The sequence below is a fragment of the Balearica regulorum genome, chromosome 7 (genome assembly GCF_011004875.1).
Source record: "Balearica regulorum gibbericeps isolate bBalReg1 chromosome 7, bBalReg1.pri, whole genome shotgun sequence".
Lineage (NCBI taxonomy): Eukaryota > Metazoa > Chordata > Aves > Gruiformes > Gruidae > Balearica > Balearica regulorum.
Genome location: NC_046190.1, coordinates 22,014,051 through 22,036,907, shown reverse-complemented (window position 1 = coordinate 22,036,907; position 22,857 = coordinate 22,014,051). Strand labels below are relative to the sequence as shown.

At 49.6% G+C, this 22,857-nt stretch overlaps 1 protein-coding gene across 22 annotated transcripts in view; it reads right to left on the bottom strand.

Moving 5' to 3' along the window:
• Nucleotides 1-22,857, bottom strand: part of PAX2 (paired box 2) — a 97,926-nt gene that overhangs the window by 68,024 nt on the left and 7,045 nt on the right. For 8 of the 22 annotated variants that reach the window (XR_012836365.1, XM_075758448.1, XM_075758452.1 and 5 more), the window contains exons 1-2: nt 12,894-20,216; nt 11,358-11,555 (exon numbers count right to left, since the gene is read on the bottom strand). Coding sequence is in view for 21 of the 22 variants with exons in the window: in XM_075758448.1 (XP_075614563.1) it covers nt 11,358-11,555; nt 12,894-13,603 (908 nt within the window). In the remaining variant the exon portion in view is untranslated. Of the gene's footprint in view, nt 1-11,357; nt 11,556-12,893; nt 20,217-22,857 lie in introns of those variants that run through there. The other 14 variants (XM_075758469.1, XM_075758456.1, XM_075758454.1 and 11 more) reach the window with 7 other exon arrangements.

Here is a 22,857-nt window from a genome sequence, read left to right as displayed (position 1 = left end):
ACGCTGTTTCCATGGATAAGACTATTCTTAGTTCTTACACGGACCAGTAATACCTACTTGCTATAAGTCTATACTCCCAGCTGGACATGTTGCCCTAGTGATATGCCCACGCTCCTCCTTGTACACATGTCATGGGGTACAGGGCATGTCTCGCCCAAATATCCATTACAGAGAAGATTGTCTGGTGGAACAATAGAGACTCAGCGGTGTATCTGCACAAATGCACCCAGGTTTCTACGCTCAAATTACTTCACTGTGCACAGAACGATCCAGGAGCACATTCAAATGGTGCAGAAGGTGCTTTCATTTTGGAAAGGTGGTGCTCTAAGCAGTACAAAGGCCTCCTTTACAAGGCCGACACCCTCCTCTTGCACTCTTCTAAAGACTGTATTCCCCAGGATCATTTTATCCCCTGCCTTTCACTGTGCCAAGGGCATTGCCTTATATACACATCCACCTGAAATGGGCCACATTCCCTTCCATTTCATGTCTCCCTGCGCCACCAGCTCTGCCAGTTTTGCCTGCTGGGCACCAAGACCCATAGCGGGTGACCCATAGGCATGTGTTTTTCTTTAAATATTTGTGGGTCGCAAAAAGTCATGTAATCTGCAAAAGGAGCTTAGAATCATGGCAGTCATCTTTTTAAAAATTTACATGTGCTGTCTTATGTGCAATCATACAAACTCATCCATGCAGTTACTCCCTGCTCTCCAGCTTGTGCACCTCACAAGAATCCATGCACTGCCAGATTCCCTTAACTCTGTCCCCATCCTTGCTGCCTCCATATGCGCAGACCCCTGACTCAGACACACATGTAGCCTGAAATTGTTAAAGCCACGTAAGGAAGTTGGATGTCAGTACTAGATTACTCTCTGCATCTTGTTTGGCACAGTGGCCAAAACTGCCTTCTGTAAAACCACAGCAGGTCTGGTTTTGACACTATCCAAGTCAAATCTGCCTTAGCCTTTCACTCCATCCTTATCTCTTGCCCTTTCCTCCCCCAACCTCTCCCAGCCTGCTCTCCACCCGCTCTGGAAGCTTCATGTTGTAGCTGCTTGTCTGCAAGAGACAGCACCACAAACATTGTCTCTTTAAAACTCTAAATGTGCTGTTTGTTCTGTAGGGAGAAGGAATTTGTGACGTTGTTCATTTCCCCCTCTGCCTCTGCTTGCACAGCCTTGGCCCATTTGTACATAGCACATCCCAGAAATACACTTCCCCAATGCACTCAGTATGCAAACATGATCTCCTTTGCTTCAGAAATATTATTCCATCCTTTCCTGTTCTACATCTCCTCACTTCCCTATTGTTTTTATAAATAAGTGAGTGTATATGTATTTTTGGTGTATGTAATTTTCAAGCTCAAAAGTCTAAATTTAAACAACCAAGAAAGGGCCTTAATTTAGGTAAATATTAACAGCAGGCACGATTACATAGTCCTGCAGTCTTTCTTTTTAAAGACAGATGACCAAAAATTGTTCTTAAAAGAATTTTTAGAGAAACATGAGTATGTTGAAGGGCAATAGTCCCTTTAAGAAGTGCCCAAATGTTAGTGCCCAGAGACTCTATCGCAATTTTAAAGTGAAAGCTTGAAAATGGGTAGTGGGGTAACGAGGTTGCCCTCATATTTCAGCCCAGCTTGAAGAAAATGAGGACTAGTTCGGGAGTCAAAAGGCTGGGATGTTAACCCTCCCTGACCAAAGAAATGGGTACTGTTATTGCTGCCAGAACCGTCCAAACTACCCTGAAACCAGAGGTGGTGCAGGGCACCCTGTCTGGCAGATGTGTGAGGGTTTCTTTTGTGACTTTGTTGTCTGGTTGCAGACTCTGCTTTTCCTTTTATAAATTAACAGTCACCAATCTGCCTTGCAAAACATGGATAACACCCCTCTCAACTGAAAGACAGTGATGGGCATTTTGAGCAGAGCTGATCCCTGTTCTTGATGCAATTTGCCTCCCAATCAGACATGGAAGTTTAATGCTGTGCCTTGGACCCTGCAAAGGCAGGTGGGTGCTAACCTTGGAAGGAAGAGGAACTGTTCAAAATGGAGCCAAAGGAATAGAAACTAAATTGGCCCCCAGGAGAGAACAATTAATAGAGGCAAACTCCAGCATATTTGTGTGTGTATGCATGTGTGCGTGTGTTGAGGGAGTTGCTAAAAGCCTGGGGAACAACAGGCCGTGCAAATTTTAGAAACGCTACAGGAACTGCAGAGCTAGGGGATGACAGCAGCAAGAAATGTCCTATTTCTATTTTTCATACAGGCAGAGACAAGCCACCAGAATCTCCCTTCCTGATTTAACAGTGAGGTTTGGGTAAATGTTTCATACCTAGCATTTTCTGGGAAGCGTATCTGTGAACTCACAGTCCGTTAGCTCAGGCTTTTGGCACATCACTCTTTCTCCTCTCTGTCAAAACTGGGTACACACATAAATCCCAAGCCAGACTGAGGACAAAGGAATATCCTTCCCCAACCACATCAAACTCCTGCATATGCTTCCTTTAGCCTACCAGCATTTTGTGTCACCGTCTACATGCCTGCCCAGAGATACATGTTCCCTGCCATATACCAATATATTTATATGTCGTATCCAACCAGCAGGCGCGTTTCCCCAAAGGTACCTATCTGCATTGTACTCACAGCCCCCATATAAATGTCCTATAAAAAAATGCAGTATAACTGCATTTTTCTTCCCCATACCCACCTCTGAACACATCAACCTTTCAAATTTGCCTACTATATATATAAACGTATACCCTACGCTCCTCCTATCCCATCATTCCTCCTCAATATCTATATGGACAGACATATTCTGTCCATACTCTCAAACACTTCATGCATACATCCCGTCATTCTTCATACCCCAACCATGGCTATTCCTCTCCTATGGCTCTAGGATTGAACTATTGTGTTGTCCATTTCCCAGCGACAAGGGGTCTAGTTACAGGGTTATTGATTGGTTTTCATGCAGACAGATGGATCTGCCTTTGGTCTCCCCACCAAAATCCACCTCTGTATGGGCTGATTGTCACTGCTCCAGGGGTAGGATTTCACCAGGAGACCACCCTCCATGCAAACATCCTTCACCCAGGCCACGGATGGTAATAAATGGAGTCAGGCTGAGCCATAATAAAAGCAATTGAGTGGGTTACCTGTGCAGACCTGAGATTTATACCTCCTCATATTTGATGTGATTGTTTTATTGAGTTCTCAGTGCAGTTAGGATGCCGTTTATTTATTTATTTATATGCCTACTTATCAGGGAAGAGGGGGGAGGCTGTCGCAGTCTAGCTAGTGTTCAGCCTCCGTCTTGTCAGATAGGAGCCCGAAGACGAGGACTCTCCAGTTTTGCTCTGCCTTTCACCTAGACTTGGACTTAGTGGGTGAGCCCTGGCCAGATATCTCATTTCCTGTAACTGACAAAGATGTTTGTTTCAGGATCCCTGAAACCTTGAGGACTGTCTGAATTATGAGCCTAGCAGAAGCTAAGGGGATGGTGTAAAGAAAGACGCGTGTATATACTGATTTTCTAAAAGAACCTCTCGAAAGAAATTCCTATTTACGCTGTGCCTGTTTTGGACAATGGGCTGTGATCTATGCACAGATCCTCTTTATGCTATTGCAATAGAAATAGTAAGCACTAGCATTGCTTCTGACTGTCATCACATGTGAGCGTTGAGAAATATTAGCAGGTGCAAATTGATTGGAAATGAATATTTCTAAGTGCACTCTGAGGAGTTTGGAAACCAAGTGATTAGATTTGTGATTTTCAGCTGGGTAGATAGCCATATAAGTGCTACAAAATCAGCTCTCAGTTACTGGCACTAGAGAAAATTGGAGGCTAGTGCTGAATATCATACTGTCTAGTATTTCATCACAAGCTTAACGGTGTTTGTTGTGGGTTTTCCAGCTCCTCTAGTCAAGTGATAGCATGAGAATTTCAGTTCCCATTTAATAAAGTATGTTTCCAGCGCTTGGGGGGGACTTGAAAAGGGGCCTGTCGGCTCTCTGAAGACTCAAAGGAGTGCATTGTTAAGGTGTTTTTAAAGTCATTTAATGGTAGTCAGATATCCAAATCCCTTTAAAAATTTAGGGTAGAAAAGAGAAAACAACTAAAAACAAACCCACATTGTATTACAAGTACTCATGATTTTTATGCCAATTGCATGATTTAGGCTCTGCCTGAGCATTTTTAAACCATTGGGACTGCTAAATATGGCCATGCGTGTACAGGCTTCAGTAGATTAATTGGGATTACAGTGGAACAATCCTCATTCCCGTTAGCTCTCAGTTTAAAGAATGATTGGGAGAAAAACTCAAACCTTTCTGACGCTTCCAGGAGTAGTAATCATCATCAGAACTGTCTACACACAGACGGGATTTCCTAAAGCCCTAGTTAACTGCGCGGATGTTGGGCTGATGACAAATGCTTTTGAAAGCCCATACCTTTCCACTTATGGAGACTCTCCCCAAAATTTAGGGATCACTAAATATTTTGTTGATTGTAAGTAGTGAGCCTAAACTCCATTTGAATTTCAACATGCCTTAATTAAAAACCATGGCAAGATAATCTGAAGCTCAGCCTTGTTCAACAGTTTTGAAGTCATATATTTTTATTCAAGTAATATGGAACCTTTTGTTTGAATGGGCTTTAGAATCCAAGACAGGTTTTTTGCGATATTTGATATACTGCTGAAAAGACGAGTTTGTTTTGCATGCATCATGTCATCATATCATAAAGGGTCCAGCTGGCCTTCTAGAGCATTATCTATCTCTTTAGCCAACACCAAGATTATTTCGTATTGTATATTTGCTTGTTATAAATACCATTTAGTTATATATATTCCAAGAAATCAGGAATTCCTGTGGGATGCAATTCCACAACTTAATGGACGTCCCTATCAGGAGATTCCTTCTGCTACCATTTAAATGTTTCCTTTCTTATTTCCCTCCCTTCATTCCTGGCTGTACTGCTTTGTTTAAATGTGAATAATTTCTTTCCTGTTCGAGGGACTCTGCCCTTCAGATCACTGTATTGTTCTCACCACTTCGCCATTGCTTGGCCAAGCCACTTATATTTTCTCCTCTTTTCTCCCAAAGTCAAATGAGTTTTCCACATAATAGTGATTCTGGTAAATGAGGTTTAGCTCCATAAGACTCATTCACCCAGCACTGAAATGCAGCTACCTCTATGGCAGAATGCAGCAATCATTCACTAGATGCAAAAGCCTGAAAATGTTTAACTTCCAACAAAAATCAAGCTTTCTGTACATCTGTACAAAAAGGAAGGGCTGGGGTTTTGCGTGATAAAGAGATCGATGTGGTTCTGAACTTCGAGGTTCACAGAACAGGGAGCTCAAAACTTCTCAGGCACAACCAATTTTACTTGCTAACTGCCTCTGTTGAGCTAATATCTCTGCAATATGAAAATTAGAAAAAATGCAGCTAGCTTATTGTAGTTCCCACCATACAACCTTCCAGTGGCCAGATATAAGACAAAGAGAAATGTTGTGAGCGTTCATTTACTCTTTCAGCTGCAGTAACATTGTCTGTAACCTCTGCTTTATGAGCCTGTCCTTTATTTGCAATGATAAAAAGAAGATAATACCAGGTTTGTGTCTGATGGAAAAGAATCTGAATTTAAAGGAGTGTATTCCTTGTAATGAAGCCCTGTGTGACCCAACCACATTCTTTACTCAGCTGAAAGCAACTGGCAGTAGAAGTCTTCTGCCTTGAGAGCATCCCCTGATGCAGGAAATTGCATGGGAACCTTAGACTCAGCATCAACTAAGTGAGAGGATCCCAGCTGGGATCCTGAGTTTCTTCTGTGCGCGCTAAGAAGTGCCAGATTACGAGACCTGGTAAACTCTGTTGGGTGCTGTCAGACAAGTTTTCTTCGCCCCTGCTTTGCACCAACCCATTGTCAGTCAGAGGCTAATCCAGTCTACATGGCCAGTCTAATCCTTGGCCTCTCTATTAAGAAAACTCACATGTGGGCACTAAATAGTGATGATGGTGATAGGTTTGTGTGACGCACACACTTGCCATTTAAAACTGTGCAATTCACCCTGTGTTCACTGCAGACCATGCAGTTGTCACTACTTTTGGTCACTATGAACAAGCTGCCATTAGAGAAACTCTGTGTTCTTCCAACTTCTCCTTAGACTCATTACCTGTCCTCCAAGAATTCCAGATTTGTTTGGTGGGAAAGACAGGGAGAGATTTACCAGTGGCTTTGACCAGGATGCCCTTTGCGGAAATTCTCAAGCGAGGCTAGTGAGAGTGACTCAGAAAACTCTGTTTGCATAACATTGATTTCTTCTGCATATGACACAGCCCCTGCCCTAATACGCCTGCCTTTTGCAAGACTGGATTGTTTATCTTTAGACGTTACGTTTATCTCAATCGTGATTCTGTTCAATTCTATTTCCCTTGCGTGGGCTAAAGCCTCAGCTGATGTAAAACAACCTGGCTCCAGTTTCGAAGCTTTTCTCATTACACGTTGAACTGCATGGGCATTTTTAGTGAAAGATCACACTGAGTTTTACAAAGATAGCTAAATACCGTTATTTTCATTTTACAGATATCAAAGCAGCCTCATAAGGAGTCCGTGTGACCTGCCCAAGATCAACCAGAAAGTTAATGGCAGAACTGGTAAGAGAAATCTGATCTCCTAATATGCCATTCTTTGCTCTAAACTACAGGCCTGCCCACAGCCACTGAAACTGACCACATGCTCAATAACATTTCAGTGTACGAGTATATTTCACTGGTCATTGAAATCAACCTGAATTCAATGTGTGTGTCTTTCTATATGTATTTTTTAAAAGCACATCATTATTGGATACTTTGACTAGGAATCATTAGCCGATTGTTATATAATGAAACAGGAAACAACTCCTGAAACTAAGCGCTTAACACTAGAAATTAACATATACCCAGTACCTAAGAGAAGATTGAAAAAACATCTAACGGCTTGACTGAGGTAATATGTCCACTAAACTCCATTCTCTGCTGTGGGATATTAGTTAGGTGTACTCTCAGGAGCTCCGGGTCCAAAGCGTATCCAGAAGGCTGACTGAACTCGGTAATGCTTTGGCTTTGGCATTCCTTGGACAAGGACTAACTGGGAGTCCCTAGTACTGCACCTAGCTGCAGGAGAGCTGGGATAGAGTGACACATTTTGTGTGGGGTGTTTTGCTTTGCTTTTCTGGATCTGTAAGGAATTAATGAATTTAAGAGAAGCAGGAAATAATGCTTAAACTATGATGTCCATTGCATCACTTGCTGCATAACCGTGAATGCGTGTCCGTGATGTTCTCCATCCTGTTCCTACTTAAGTACGCTGTCTAATTCAAAAGATTTTTCTGGGGTGATTAGTATCTCATGAAACCTGTGTTCCTAGGCTAACTGTATGTACCACAAAACAAAGCAAAAATTCCGATTAACATCTGCTGCCAAGTTCACACTTAGGAGACCGCCGCAAGGTTTACAGCAGTGCCTAGATCAAGTGCCGTTGAAATATTCTAACCCAAAGTGACCAAAGATAACTCATTTATAGTCATATGATAGATGGAAAAGTTTGGGCTGTCAGGGTGCTCAAGAAGCAAGATTTTCAAATTATTTAAAGTAAGCATTCATTGTTTACCAAAGAATTAAGAGCTTCTGTCACTTGCCTGCTTCTCAATTACACGCACTGTGTATGTTTATGTGTTTACATATATGCACGTATAAATATATGCATATGTTAATATGTGTGTGTAATCTACACATACACAATAGGTTTATACTGTGTAGTACCTATTGCATGAAGCGGGAACAGGAGAGCTCGCAGTGCAGAGATAACTGCTCTGTCCTGATCCTGTCAGTTCTGGTGCGCCTTGCTTATTAACTACTAAACTCTCTAGACTTTTTTGCCATAATTAAAGCAAAACTACCACATAGCAGAAGACTTAATTTTTTTCCTGAATCTTGACAGGGTAGTTAGATCATGTTTTTCACCGGAGTTTGTATCTAGCCTTTATCTGCAAGAGTTTGGTATGAACAAGTTTATGGTAAATCTCAATACTGAATTACATGTCGTCCCAAACGTGTCCTGATATCCTCAGTGCAATACTGACAGACCAGTGCAATGTAGGCATATATAATTCATGTATCACAAAAAATAATTAATGGAAAATAGATTTTTTAAATGTTTTAGGGAGACTTCAAAAATGGAATTGAAACTGTGTTGTTTTGTATTCTCTCACATGAAAACCTTTGTTAGTTTAATGTTAGACTAATCCTCAGAAAGAAAAGAAAATGTAATTAATACACTTTCAGAAAATCTTATAATAACCAAAAAGTCGGGTTTTTTCTATGTACCAGGAGATCTCCATTTTGAAGTGCAGTATTCACAGTCTAACTAGGGACATAGGTAACTTCTATTTCTGTAAACGCCTCGCTTATAGTCTCAAGATGTTAAACTGCTCATGGATGTAGCTCCAACAGTTCCAGATATTCGGCCAATGCAGTTTTTGCTTTGGAAACCCCACATTTGGGGAAAATACAGAGACAGCTATTTCTACAAGGTTGCGTTTAAAAATTGTCATCTATCTGAAGCTGCTCAGAGAGTTGGAGTGTTAGATTAACTCCAATTTGTGATCGTACCGCAGGTAAGGGATGTGCTGTTACAGAAGATTGACCCAATTCTGTATGTTTATTTTTACAATGGGAGAGAGAAAATTGTATATTTAAATTGTGACCTTTGTCCTCTCTTTGTGTTTTGTGAGTTTTGTGAGCTGGAGTCACAAAAGTCACTGGAGTGACGAAGCTCACGCTAGTCTTCACGGCACCAGGATTGGGCCCTTGTATACTTGCTATTTCCTATTCTGCTGCAATTTTTCCCACTTCGATCTCTTGTTCTTGCCTAGCACAGACTTGCAAATTTTGTGACCTGTGATATGGTGGGCTCACTTCCTCATGGATGTGAGTTTTGGGGAGCCCCGTACAAAGGTGAACAGTAGGAAGCTGAGCCTGAATTTTTAAAAGCAAGGGGAAAAACTTAATAATAAGAAGCCAAAATTCTCTTGTGCCTTGGTGACTATACAAATGCCATCGCAGTATGAATCAAACATGGTGGGTCACAGCTGAGCATCTTTAATATAATAATACTTAGCAGCTACAAAGCACTTGTCCTTCTCAAAGCATTTTATAAGCGCTGTCTAACTGACATCTGTTCCCACCTCATTCTGAGAAGGATCGCTTGTCTTTTCCATGGTGGGGAAACTGAGGTAGAAAACCCCCAAAGCCCTGCCGCAAACCGGTATCAAAGGTGGGAGCAAAACCTGACTCTCAACCTTATACACGGGACAGCGCAACCCAGACGTGAGGCGCTGGGTCCGGCAGGCGTAAGGCTGTGACTTCAGTGACATTTGGATGCTGACAGCCCTTGAGCTAGCAGAAGTATACATGTGTGTCGGTCCCTATATGCTATTCCTCCAAGGAGCCCACAGCCGTTCCTCTGGACTCCTGTACCATCAGCTTAATTCCTCCCAGGGATAGCTGGCTGTCCTTCCGCAGCTGCCTTTGTAAGGTGTCTGAATGTCAAACTGTTATTATTTCAATACCTGACTGAGAGAGTAACAGAGACCTGGAGGTTTTTTAGGAGGGTGTATAATTAGCCGATCAGTATTATGTTACCCTGTTCATAACTTAATAACCATTTTAATACAGATGGCACACACAGGGATAATTTCCTAGGGTAGCCTAGCAGTATATTACAGAGACAGTGTGTCTGAGGGAATCTTTCTTAGCCAAGGTACATTCCACTAGCTAATTCTACCTGCTGTTTTCAAGATGATTTGGGATAATTCCATATCATTTGCAAAATATTAAAACCCATTTATATAGGATGCCAGATTTAGAAATACACAGTCTGAGTTATTAGACATATTTTGATAAATCTGCCATGAAAAGCGCAAGACAAAAAATACCACTGCAGTTGCCCTGCTATTTATTTTTTGCTTCCCTTGCTATAAATACACCAGGTTTAAAAAAAAAAAATCTGGCTAAACTTGTTATATATCAAAAGGGCCAATATACTGACTTGTGCATTTTTATCTATGCGGACACTACAAAAGCCTGCATGCATATTTACATATACCCATTATACATTTATTTCAGTGGGAAGTGCCGTATATTTGGGTTTGCGTGCAAAATTTCATGTATTCTTACTTTGTCGGTGAGGTATTTTGTGCCAACATATGCACCCTTTGCAAATATCCCTGATACTCTGTTTCTAGAGGTTGTATTTCTGTGGGCATAGTGAAGGTATCTGTACATACATTACACTGAACTAGAATAATTACTTTTACTGCATGCGTAAGAGTGTCGTGTGTTGCCCAAGTGTGAAGATCTGATATATATGTTGCGTTTGAACGTGCAGGCATGTGAGCAGTCTGAGTGCTTTGCAGTGTATTAGTACTTGATTACATCTATCACCGGCCTTTTTCTCCTGCATCGATCCTTTTTTTTTTTTTTTTTCCCTGTCATATGGTTATTTTTGTCACCTCAAACCTGAGACCAAATCTGAGTCCCTCCACCAGCAAAAGTCGCACCCTAACAGCTGGGGGAGGAGATGGGGGGGAAATTGTTCGCTAATGCTGAATGAATCTCGCTGCTTCCAGCTTCCTGCCAGGGCAGGGATCAGCCCGAGCCGGGAGCCGCAGGCACCGCAGGGAGCAGCGGTCCCCAGCCGGGGGAAGGAATCGCCTTGCCAGTTTAGCCGTTCCCTCGGGCTAGCCATGAGGAGTGAACCAGGGGAGTGGGTGCAAGGGAAGCCTTCCTCCAGCACTCAGCGGCTCGGGGCTGTGAACCCGGTTTGGCAGCGGATAACGGCAGCTTTTCGGCTCAGAGCCCTAATACCCTGGCAAGGCTGGCGGTCATTTACACCCCGGGAGGGGTGTTGGAGGGACGGGGGAAAACCCGGCTCCCGCCGCCCGCCACCCCGCCAGCCCGAACAGCCCCCAAACGTTGCGGCACCGCCGGGCTGCTCGGCGGGGAGCTCATCTGCTCTCGCAGCAGCGCTGCCCGCCCCGGGCCAGGCGGCCGGCGCAAGCTGCAGCCCTGCGGTGTGCAGCAACGAGCCCCGGGGCAGACCCGCTGCCCGGGACTGGGCTCGGGGGTCACGGCGGAGCCGGGGAGCGCCTGCTGGGCGGGGGCTGGCCGACCATGCCCAGGGGTCCCGCTGCGGGCGGGGGGGGCTGGATCTAACCTGACCGAGGAAGGATTGTACCGTCCGCGCTGCGGAGAGAGGTTTTATGGGGCCGTAAAGAGGCGACTGGGCCGCGAACAAGGCTGCGGGCTTGCTCTTACCTGTTTATGGAGGAGACGCTGGGGACCGTGTCGTTGTCGCAGATGCCCTCGGCCAGTAGCCTGTCCCGGATCTCCCAGGCGAACATTGTCGGGTTTTGTCTCTTGTACTCGGCGATTTTATCCACTACTTTGGGGGTGGCCACTTTGGGTTTGGAGCCGCCGATCACGCCGGGCTTGATGCTCCCCGTCTCGTAATACCTGCACAAAGGACGGTCAACGGCCTGCCGTGCCCGGAACATCCCCGCCGTCCCCGAGCTCCCGGTGCCCGGCTGCCCCTCGGAGCGCCTTGCGACCCCCGGCCTCGCTCCCGGCACCGCGCCCCCACCTCGGCTTCGGCCCGCCGGTGCGCGGCGTCGGGCCGCGGCGGTACGGGTGCCGCATGGCGCGGCTCCGCAGGGCGCCGGGCCCCCTGGGGCTGGGGCTGGGGCAACCCTTCTCCTCTCCAGGGCTCGCTCCCGCTTTCCTTCTTTTTTTCCCCCTCTTTTTTTTTTTTTTTTTTTTTTTGTGTGTTTTTGTGTGTTGTGTGTGAGAAGCGAGGGGCGCTGGACCGTTCGCTGCCTCCTCCTTCCCCCGCCTTACACGCACACACTCATTTCAGGCCCGGGGATCGGGAAACAAAACAGGAACCCTAGTCCCGATGCGGCCGGCCGGAGGCGAAGCCCGCAGACTGCGGATCCGGGCCGGGCGGCCGGGGAGGGGGCGCGGGGAGCGGGCAGCGCTGGGCTCACACCTCCCGCCCCCGGCTCTCCCGGCCGGCACGCTCCGCTCGCCGCGATCGGGGCGCTGGCAGGGCTGTGGGTGCGGGAGCGCGGTTTATTCCTCCCACCCCGGGTCCCTCGGATGCGGGTGCTCGTACGGGGCAGCTCCAGCCCATCTCCCCGCTGGCCATTAGCTCTGCCCGCGGCAGCGGCTCTGACCCGTCCTCTGCAGGGGGCACGGCAGCGCACACACACCGCACGCACAGGCGTCTGGGGCTCTGCCGCCTGCTGACACCGCTCCGCATCCAAGCGGCCGGGCCCGGGGGCGCCAGTTCCCCCCCTCCCCGGCTTGCCTCTGGCGATATTTCACACCACACTTAGCGGCGATAGGTTACCGTGGGTATTTATTTATTTGCCCCGTTGTTTGTTTATTTACCCGTGTATTTGCTAAGGCCGCTCACGGATTGTTGTGAGTCGGGGGATTTTTTTTGTGTTGATTTTTTTTTTTTACGGTCGTTCTTTCGTTGTTTTTTTCTGCCCCCCGGCCCTTCTCTTTCCCGCCGTTCCACCCACCCCTCGCAAATTGTTTGTCTTCCCAGGAGTTTCCAAACACCGCGGGGGAGGAGGGGGGGGGGGAAGGGGGAGAGCACGTCCTTCCCGGCTGGAGGAGGGGGCCCTGCTCCGCTGCGGGCTCCCACGGCGCAGAGGTGCCGGGGCCGCTCGGGGAAGTGGTGGGGAGAGCCCGGCGCCGCGGGAAAGGAGGGAGGTCACACCGGAGCGGGGAAGGGATGCACCGGTGCTGTCCCAGGGAAGGGAAAGGAGCTGCCTCTTTCCTTACCTGCCCAGGATCTTGCTGACACAACCGTGGCTGACCCGCAGCTGCCTGGAAATGTCACAGGGTCGCACCCCCTGGTGAGCCAGCTCCACTATCCTTTGTCTCACCACGTCAGGTAGGGGCCTGCCGTTCACAAACACCCCCCCGAGCTGGTTCACACCCCCGTGCCCTGCTGGGGAAAGAGAAATAAAAAAAACACAACAACCCACGCACACCAGAAACACACCGTTAGTCGTGGATTCTTCACTACTCGTACTGCAAAATCTCCAGTCACTACCGATGGATGGAGGTGATGGCGAGGGGTCGAGAGGGGGGAACAAGACGTGGGGGAGAGAAAGAAGAGAAAAAGGGAGAAAGAAAGAAAGAAAGAGGGGGGAAAGGAGAAAGAGAATGGGAGAAAGAGAAAGAAAGATAACGAGAGAAAAATAGAGAAGGAAAGATAGAGAAAGAAAAAAGAGAAAAAGGAAGAAAGAGGAAAAAGAGGGAGAGAGAAAGGAAGAAAGAAAAGAGGAAAAAAAGAAAAGAGAAAGGAAGAAAGAAAGGGAGAGGAGAAAGATGGGAAGGAAAGACAAGGCAGGGTGAATTTTCCCGAGCCGAAGGCTAACCGGGGACTGTCCCCCCCCGTACGCCATCTCCCCTCCCAGGGCCGGAGAGCACCTCTCCCTCCCGCGGTCCCCGCCCGGGACGCCGGAGCGGCGGCTTCTCAGGGCCATTGTGCTGGGGCGAGGATGGAAGCAGTGCCCGCTCCGGCTCCTCTCCCAAGAGTTGGGGAGAGATGCGCTCCCAAACTCCGGAGCTCAGCTGCTTAGCGGCTCCGGGCAGACCCTGCCGCAGGTTCCCTTCTCTCTACTCTTGGGCTTTCCCTCTCTCCTTTCATTTTCTTTCCACGATTTTCTGTCACATTGTCAATTACAGCTACTCGCGAACCCCTCCCTCCCTCACCCCGCGGCATGTCCCCCATGCAACGCGTTCTCTCCCGTTATTTTCGGATGCGAGTTGAAGGGATTCAGAGAGAAAAAGAGAAAGGGAAAGAAATGTAGGGGGAGGGAGAGAGGAAAAGAATATTTTATGTCCCGCGCCAGTGTTCGTTTACAGACAGACCCTCTCTCTCCTCAGCTTTCGATCTTTAAAGGAAAAATCCTCCAGTAAAAAAAAAAAAAAAAAAAAATTAAAAATATGACTCGCACGGTTCCGTCTTCTTCCCCCCCCCCCCCCAACCTAATTCAGGGAGAACTTAAAATGCTCCGTTTTCCTCTGTTCCCCCTTTCCAGGCAAAAATCCGCGCTTTCTCACATAGGACTGCTAGGATCGCTTTTTTCCCGATCTTTCTTCATTTCGAGAAATAACTTGGGGAAAAAATAAGTATGCACCTTGATAAGCGTGGGCAGGAGGAATGACGGGAATAAAGGGAAATATCTCCTTTTGGGACTCAGCAAGACAGGCGGTCGTGAACCGCTTGCACCTGGGGTGGTCTGCCTTAGAGACGGGAGCAGCTCGCCTTTGCCCGGGCGTGTGGGGAGATGCACACTCGCAGGCGGTGCAGGTTTGCTGGCGCTGCTACCTGGGTGTCTCTATCTCTGGAATATCCAGCTGATATAGCTGTGGAGTGTACACTGTATTAAAGCTTTCCTTTCACACAACCCTAACCTTCTGTATCTTCCTCGCCAAGAGATCTTAGTTCGTTTTGCAGTTTGCTGAAAAATGATCTGTTTGTATTTTCTGTGAGGTTTTTTTCTCTCCTGCTTCTGACACTGACTTATTGGCTCTGAACTTAGTGGAAACTCTCATTGCCCTGCGATCGATCCAAGTCCTTTCGCACAAATAGAGTTTTTTCCATCTCCCCCACCCCTTCAGTAACACCTCCACATATCCCCTCCCAGCCGCCTCGGCCAGGGCGCCGGCTGGCTTCCCCGTCCCTTCCCCGATGAGCCGCGGTTATTTGTTGCATTCTTCTGTTAGTCTTTCTTAAAACATATTTAGGGTTTCAGAGGGGAGGGGGGGGATATTTGTCTCCCTCCACTAAAACCCGCGGGTATATGTTGTTGTGTGTTTTCTTCGTTTGTTCAGGAGCCCTTCTGCACATGTTGCCTCTAAAGTTACAAGACAGCAATTTCTTCGGCAAGTCCATGATAAATAATTCAAAGTACCTTTTATAACTCGCATTACAAAGTATTAAAAGGCAACAGATGCAAAAAAGATTAAAAATTAATAATTCAAATTATTGCAGCCCGGATATTTTTCACACGAGTTTGTTTTGATCTGCCCCGTGCTTTTCTAAGGTTATTTTATCGGAGCAGTAAGATATTTACGTGTATTTATCTGCGTGTAAGTGCCGGCGTCTGTATATACATATACGCAGCCAGTCGTACCGCTTTCGTACGGATCGTGTTTTGCTGTCTCTGTGTGTGTCAGGAGCCCGAGCCCGCATGTATTTTAATTGCTCACTAATATCTAGGTCTGTGGCTCTAGAAATACATTTTAGGGAACAAATAAAATGTTGATTTTTAAATTTTTTTTTTAATCGGAAGCCAAAATTGTTGACGAATCTCACTGGAGTTTTGTTATGGGTTTGTTGGGGTTTTTTTAATCAGAGACAGTGAAACGCCTCTTTCGGCTGCCTGCATGTTCCGGATCGTACCGGAGGCAGAATTACTGCAATCGCGTCTGAAAGCAGGTCGCAGCGCTGAAAACTAAAAATAACCTCTAATGCACGGACTATTATTCTGTTAAAGGGCTTCGAAAATTAATCCCTACATTTTTAGCAAGGTATCCTGGAAATCATTAGTTTGGAAACAGGAAGACAGTTACCTCCATTCACGTTTGGGGATCTGGTCGTGGGTTTATATTTCTGCGCCTTCCTTCTCACGGCAAAATCGGGATTTTTTTAAACTTCTAGCATTTCCATTTTGTATCTTTTCGGTTTGTTTTTATGCAGCGGGCAGGGCGTGTCCTCAAAAGTTTCGGTGTCAAAAGTTACAAATTGCTCTTAATTATTCATTTCCTGACTCAAGATGCTCTCAATCTCGGCTTCCTATTTGTATTTATTTTTCTTTAATTTTAATCTCGGAATTATTTTCCCTCAGTGCAGTAAAATTAAAATCCCTGAAAATGTCTTGTTACACTCCCTGGTAAAGGGGTCTTTTCGCTTTCCTTCGTCCCTCTCTTATAGAAAGCTTCTTTAAAGTTAAAATATATCACGAATGCACTTTCCTCTGTGCCAGGAATGCATTTAAAATGTACACCGGGGATCTGGTAAATAAACCAGAAGGGATCCTGACTTCTTGGGAGGCTCCGAAGCCGCCACATCTCCCAGCTATACAATTGTCCTATTTTTCCCGCAGTCCAACCTTTAACCAAACCAAACCAAAGCACGGAAGAGCCACCGACCAACCCGCCATTAATTTCAAACTGGCGTCTCCCCTTCGCTGCCATCGAAATCCGAAATCAAAGCAAGCAGCACCAGACCGCGAGGGAAACTGTGGGTTTAGAGCCACGCAGGGTTGCGGGAAGCCCTGGCTTCCCTTCCCCTCTAGGGACGGGGAATGGGTCCAGCTCGGGGGCTGACACGAGTCGGAATAAACTCGTGTTGTCTGAGGGACGATGGGGAAAGTGCCTTTGCGGAGGAAAGGTCTGTTTCGGAGGAGTGTTCTTTCGCGCACACACACGGCACGCAGCACAGGCACAGCCGCACACAGCTCTCTGCCCCCCCGGGCTGGGGGTCCTGGCCCCCGCCCCACCGCCGGCACGGAGCTCTGCTCCCCCCCGGGGCCCGGGGCTGCCCGGGACCCTCGCTCTGCCGCCGGGGCCGGCGGTGCCCGTCCTGCCTTCATGAACGCCTCTCTAAGCCCGGGCTCGGCCAAGGGCGGAGAGGCTGGCGGTGAAAGGATGGACCTGGAGGAGGATCAGGTGAGGAAGAATGGTTGGGGAAGGAGGAATGGAAGGATGAGAAAGAGGGAGAGCAGCGGAAGGAGCCGGGCTCCAGTACTCACGGTGCATTGCTGAGAAGGGGTCTGCCTTGCAGTGCATATCCATGGGGAGGCAAAGGAAGGGGAAGAAATCGGCTGAAGCCGCCGTGTCGCCTCTAAAACTCAACTTCAAGACTTAGGGGAGAAAAAAAATAACAAAAAAACAAACCAAAACAAAACAAAAAAAAAAGCACACAAGGAGAGGAGAGGAGGGGAGCGGCGGGGTGCGCTGGCCCCCCTGCCCGGCGGAGCAGGGAGCGAAGTACTTTCCGGGGGGCGGGAGGGCTGCGCCGGCTCCGAGAGGCCGGGGCGGCGGGGCCGGCGGAGTCAGCAGAGTCCGTGGGAGCGAGGGGCTGGCGGCGCCGAGGGGCAGGTGGGTGTCATGGCTGGGAGGGCTCAGAGCATCCCCGGCGGCGGGGAGGGGGGTGCCGGAGCAAGGTGCGGCCAGGCGGCAGAAGGCGCAGGAGGACGCGGCTCTCCCTCCTCCTCCTGCGGTCCGGGGCTAGTTCATTTAAGTTCAAAGCAGAGTAGCAATCCCCGGAAAGCTGCGAGCGGCGGGCGGGCGCGCCCCCTCCTCTCGGCCGGGCGGAGGATCCGGCGCCCGGCGGACTTTCGCCCGAGGTGGGAAGTGCTTGCGAGGAGCCGGGGCCGGAGACTGGAGCCTCCGCTCCCGGTGTGTGTCTCTCTAAAAGCCGCAGCGCCCTCAGCCCCCCGCCCGCCTCCCCGGAGATGGATGACTTGTCAGACAAAGGCAATAGATTCCGACACTCTCTGATTCGCCAGCGCGCCGAGCCGAGCGCGGCCAGGAGAGGAGAGGAGAGGGGAGAGGAGAGAGGAGGGCCGGGCCGGCGGCGCTCGGCGCGGGGGGGGCCGCCGCCTTCGGGACCCGGCGGCGGGGGAGTCCCGGCCCTGCGCTCCGGAGCGCCCCGGGCCACGCGTGTGCGGGACGGCGGCGCCCCTGCCCGGCCCGCGGGAAGGGACTTGAGCCCTGCTTTGTTGTCACTTGCGGCTCTGGATCTTTAACTCCCTTATTTAACGCACGCACACACGCACGCACACACGGCTTGGTAGTTTCGTCTCCCTTCTCACGCCCCGCTCTGTTTTACCGGAGACTTTACTCGGGGTGAAACAGGAGGGGGGAATTCGATACACATCAAGGCTTCCGTGGTTTGCGGCTTAGAGTGGGAGACGGACAGGGAGAGAAAGGGAGCAAGGAGGTGAGGGAGGGAGAGAAAAGAAAAGGAAAAGGAGAGCGATCAAGAGAGGAGAGAAAGAGATCAAGAGGAAAAGACATAAAGAAGAAAAAGAAAGAAAAAATAAATAGAAGCTAGAGAGACTGAGAGGAAGAGAGAAAGAAAAAGAGAGACAGGGAAAGAGAGAAAAAGAGAGAAAGAATGAGCGAGCTTCTTGCACATCTTTGAACCAATAGGTTGGGCCCATTTCGGTCATTGCAAAGTTTCCCCTCACGTGCATTTGGGGAAATAACAGCGAATCTAACCTCCCGCTTTCCACATCGCTGCTGCTTTTTTCTTTTTTTGATGCTAGAGTGGGATTTAAGAATTATTTCACAAATAGGTCTACGGCTAAAATAGACGTGGCTTTGACCTAGCAGAGCGACAGAGAGCAAGGGAGAAACGCTGCCTTAGTGTAATAGCCAGGGGTAAAAAGATAAAGTAGCTGTGAGCTCAATTTTGATTTTCAAAGCGCGAGTTTTTCATCGCCTGAAATGTACTTTCTTCCTCTCCTCTTTTCCTTCTTCATCCTTCCCCATCCCTCTGCTTATCCGTCACGGAACAGCCCCTTTGTTTTCTAACTGGTGTAAGTAAAGAATCTCCGAGAGATCTTTATGAAATATTTTCCACTGTCTCATAAATCATTTTGGCACTTCAGCTGATGTTTTATCTTCCTCTCCCCACACTCCCCTCTCTCTTTCCCTTGTGCGCAAAAAGGATGATTTAAAAAAGAAAAATTATTTTTTACACCATCGATGGTTACATGTAAAGCCAGCGCTCAGCTCCCGGCTCTGCGCTATGGAGAGGCACGGCGGGCATAGCCGAAACGCAAGTACCAGCAGCCCCTGACAGCATCCCCACGCAGGGTGCGTTTTCCACACGAGTGGGGGCTCCCCGCTGCCCGGTCAGGAGCGATGTTCGCTGCTGCTCGGCTGGAGAAGGCGCCTCTCCGGCCTCACCCGGGAAACTCCTGCCGGACGCCAAGTTTGCAACCGGCTTCTGCGCTCCGCGGGCAGCCCCGCCGCCGGGCCGGGGATGCCCCCCTCACCGCCGCGGCCCCCGGCCCTGCCCTGCCCCGTCGGCTGCAGCTCGCCCACCCGCGCCGGGCCCACGACGCCCCCCGCTCAACCGCGGACCCCCTTTATCAGCCGCTCCCCCCCCCCTCCCCGGGCAGCCGGGGCCGCCCCCCCTCGCAGGGGCGGAGGGGGCGGCCGGGCGCAGGTGCGGGGCGGCGGCAGAGCTCCCCGCCGCGGCCCCTAGATGGCGCCCTCCGGTCGGCTTGGCGGCGCGGGGAAGGGGCGGCGGCGCGCGCGGGCCGGCAGCGGGGCCGCCACGATCCCCGGCCCCGCACACGCACCTGCCGGCGGCCCGGCCCGGCCCGGTGGCTTTTAAGTCCCCCAACAACAACAACAACAACAACAACAAGTCCTGTTAGCGGCGGGGTGGGAGCGCGCTAATCGCCACCGCCGTTAACCCCTTCCGCCACCCCGCTGCTCCCGCGCCGTCTGTGGCTGGAAACGGCCCTTTTATCGCTCTGCTCCGCCGAGCGGTCTAGGTCGCTTCTCGTCTTCCCGCAGTTCCCCTCCCTTCCGCCGCAAGCAGCCCCGATCGCCCTACGCCCTACGGGCCGGGCTCAGGCATGCAGCCAAGCCCGGAGGCAGAGGCGGGAGGTGAGGGTAGGAGCCCCAGCCATGCCGGGTGGAAGGGTACATCCTCCGCCGTTGTTTCTGCCTTACCTAACCGCCCATCCCCAGGGCCTCTGCTTTCAGGGAACTTCCTCATCCCCCCGCCCTGTGCAGTCATTAACACTTGGGGAGTTCATTTTGTCTCTCACAGAGATGCTCTGGGGCTTTGTAACTGTTGATTGTACGGTGAGGAGATAGCAGCTTGGTGGTGGGCCGGGGCCGGAGGACCTCAGATCTCCTCCCGAGAATGTCTTTTCCCGTAGTTTCCTCACTCGCTGTTGCTGCTTCCCCATCTCAGTGAGGAGAAAGGCAGGAATAAGAGACTCGAGAAATACACAACGTGAGCGCTCTGCGAAACGAAGCTTGAGTCCTACGGCGCGGAGGTAGCCCGTGTAAACGCGGGAGCCCCGAGCCTGGTAAAACAAGACAGCTTTCTCGGGAGGGGGAAAGAGAGGAAAGGAAAGGAAAGGAGAAAGGAAAGGAGAAAGGAAAGGAGAAAGGAAAGGAAGAGAAGAGGGGGAAAGGAAAGGAAAGGAAAGGAAAGGAAAGGAAAGGAAAGGAAAGGAAAGGAAAGGAAAGGAAAGGAAAGGAAAGGAAAGGAAAGGAAAGGAAAGGAAAGGAAAGGAAAGGAAGAAGAGGGGAAAAGCTCCCCTCTCGCTGTCCCCTTCCCCCACCACACATACCACAATATCACCTGGTGCCCGTTCCCACACCAGACTTCCTGGAAGAATAGCTTTGTCAACGTTTAAATCCACCGAACAATTTCTGTCTGCCCAGATTAAAAATACTGGCGTATCCCCACGGCCCCGGGCACGGCCGTGTGCCCTGCGGGACCGGGAGAGGCTGAGGCCACGGGCCTCTTCCCTCTCCCACGGCTCCGCACGCTTCTCCCCAACCTATTCCCACCTCACCAACACTGGGTGCTTTTTCCCCTGTCTCACTTTAAATGAACCTTGCAGTCTTTTTTTCTTTTCTTTTCTTTTCTTTTCTTTTCTTTTCTTTTCTTTTCTTTTCTTTTCTTTTCTTTTTTCTTTTCTTTTCTTTTCTTTTCTTTTCTTTTCTTTTCTTTTCTTTTCTTTTCTTTTCTTTTCTTTTCTTTTCTTTTCTTTTCTTTTCTTTTCTTTTCTCTTCTTTTCTTTTCTCTTCTTTTCTTTTCTTCCCCCTTCGTTTATTTCTGTCACTCTTTCTCAAAGAGGATCTGAGGATCTCCCTCTCCTTCGCTAGCCCACCCCCCCCCCCCCCAAGCTAGAAACATTTACACTTCAAAAGAGGCGCCCGCCTCTCTGCGGAAATTTCAAGAAAAATAAACTTTTGGGGGGAATTGCGGCGATAGTTATCTTTCGATCTGCTTCATTAGCCGGCTTTCTCCAGCTGATCAAGCCAAAATCTTCTCCATTGATCCTGTTTTCCACCCCCGGCCCCAATACACATGACCGCGAGGGCCCTGTCAGCTCCCCTCCGAAGTCTTTTTAGTTCTCCCGTGCTGCCTTGGCTTCGCCAACTTGCCGAGCTCGCCTTGTCCCTGGGAAGCCGGTTAAACAAACGCTGTTCTCGGCAATTGCCTCCTCTCCTTCGCTGCCAGCCTGGGAAGGGAGCTCCGCCCGGGAACAATAGGGGTCGGACGGCGAGGGGAGCCCCTTGGAAAAGTCAGGCCTTGAGCAAAATTGTTGTGTCTGCGATCGTCGTTGTCTCCAGAGCCAGGGCTTGCGCCCACGTTGGCTCCCAGTTTCCCAGATTTTTACGGGTTATCTGTTGCTGATTACACTGGAAACCAGTTAAACGCGACCTATGGCTAGCGGGAGGGCGCACAGTGGGGGCAGAAGTTTTGTATTTATCCCACCTCGGGATGCCGCTAACTCCTCTGCTCAACACATCTCCTGTCGTCTTCCCCCTTGCCAAGCGTGCGAGCGCTTTCAGCCTAAACGTTGGTAGTTTGGAGGAGGTTTAGCTCTGCCCTTAATACTCCCCAGCAGGATAAATCTGTGCTGACCATCTATATGTATTTTTCTGACCTGCGACAACTAATTTAACCTCGCGTGGGAAACTCGGGGGCGAAATCCCTGGCTGTGAAAAGATAAAGAAGGGGGAAAAAAAAAAAGAGTCCAGGGACGTGAGCGTTTAAGGGAAGGAGTCAGCGTGTGTGTGAGAGGGGTCTTCAATGAAGGGGGAGCTTTGATAAAACCTTCCTGGACGACTTTTGGGGTGTTTTGTCTGAGGACCCAGTGATTTCTGGCCTGAGGAGACATCCCGCTGCCTCTCCCCAGCGAGCACTCGGGGGAAAGGGACGTCCAGACCAGGGATCCCTACTGCTGGAGGGGTGCTGGGGATCAGATCTCCCCCGGCGGGAAAGGGCGAAGGGGCAGGGCTGGGGTGCCGGGCAGCAGCGTGGAGATGTGGGAGCGGGATCAAAACTGACTTCAGAGGCTTTTCCCGGGCCAGGCAGGGCGAGGGGAGGCAGGCAGGGCCCTGCCGCCCCTCCCCGGCTCCCCCCCCGCCCCCAGCCGCTCTGCCCAGGAGACCCGAGTTGCTCTTGGTAGCCGAGTTCAACAAATAAACACAAAGTTAGGTTTTAAACGAACAATTAATAAAAAAGAGAGCGCGAAAAGAATAAAAGACCCCCATCCTTCCCCTCCCCCCGTGTCTCCGAGCCCCTCTCCCTCTCTCTCTCTCCCCCTCTAAGCACCTCTGGTCACGTTGGAGGATGAGTTTTTGGAGAGCTTCTGGTACAATATGGAGCACCACGGGCTGCAATTTCACACTCCACAGCACATTCCCCCTAAAGCTACTTTCTTTTTTTCCCATCTAAGACCCCCTCATGTCTCCCCCTCTCTCTTTCTCTCGCTCTTTTGTGAGCCATGGGTGGGTTGCATGTCTGGGGGACGCCGGGGCCGCGAGGAGGCCGGCGGACGGGCCCTGCCAGCGGGGCGGGTGCGTGTGTGCGCCGGGGGGGCCGCGCTCCCCCCTCGCCCTGCCTGCTGCTGGCTTTTCCCTTCTCTGCATTTGTTTGCCCTGAATGGTAATAGCCCACGTGTGCTGCTCTTTATTCAGTCACCGACACTTTAACCTCTTCTCTTTACAAGAGAGC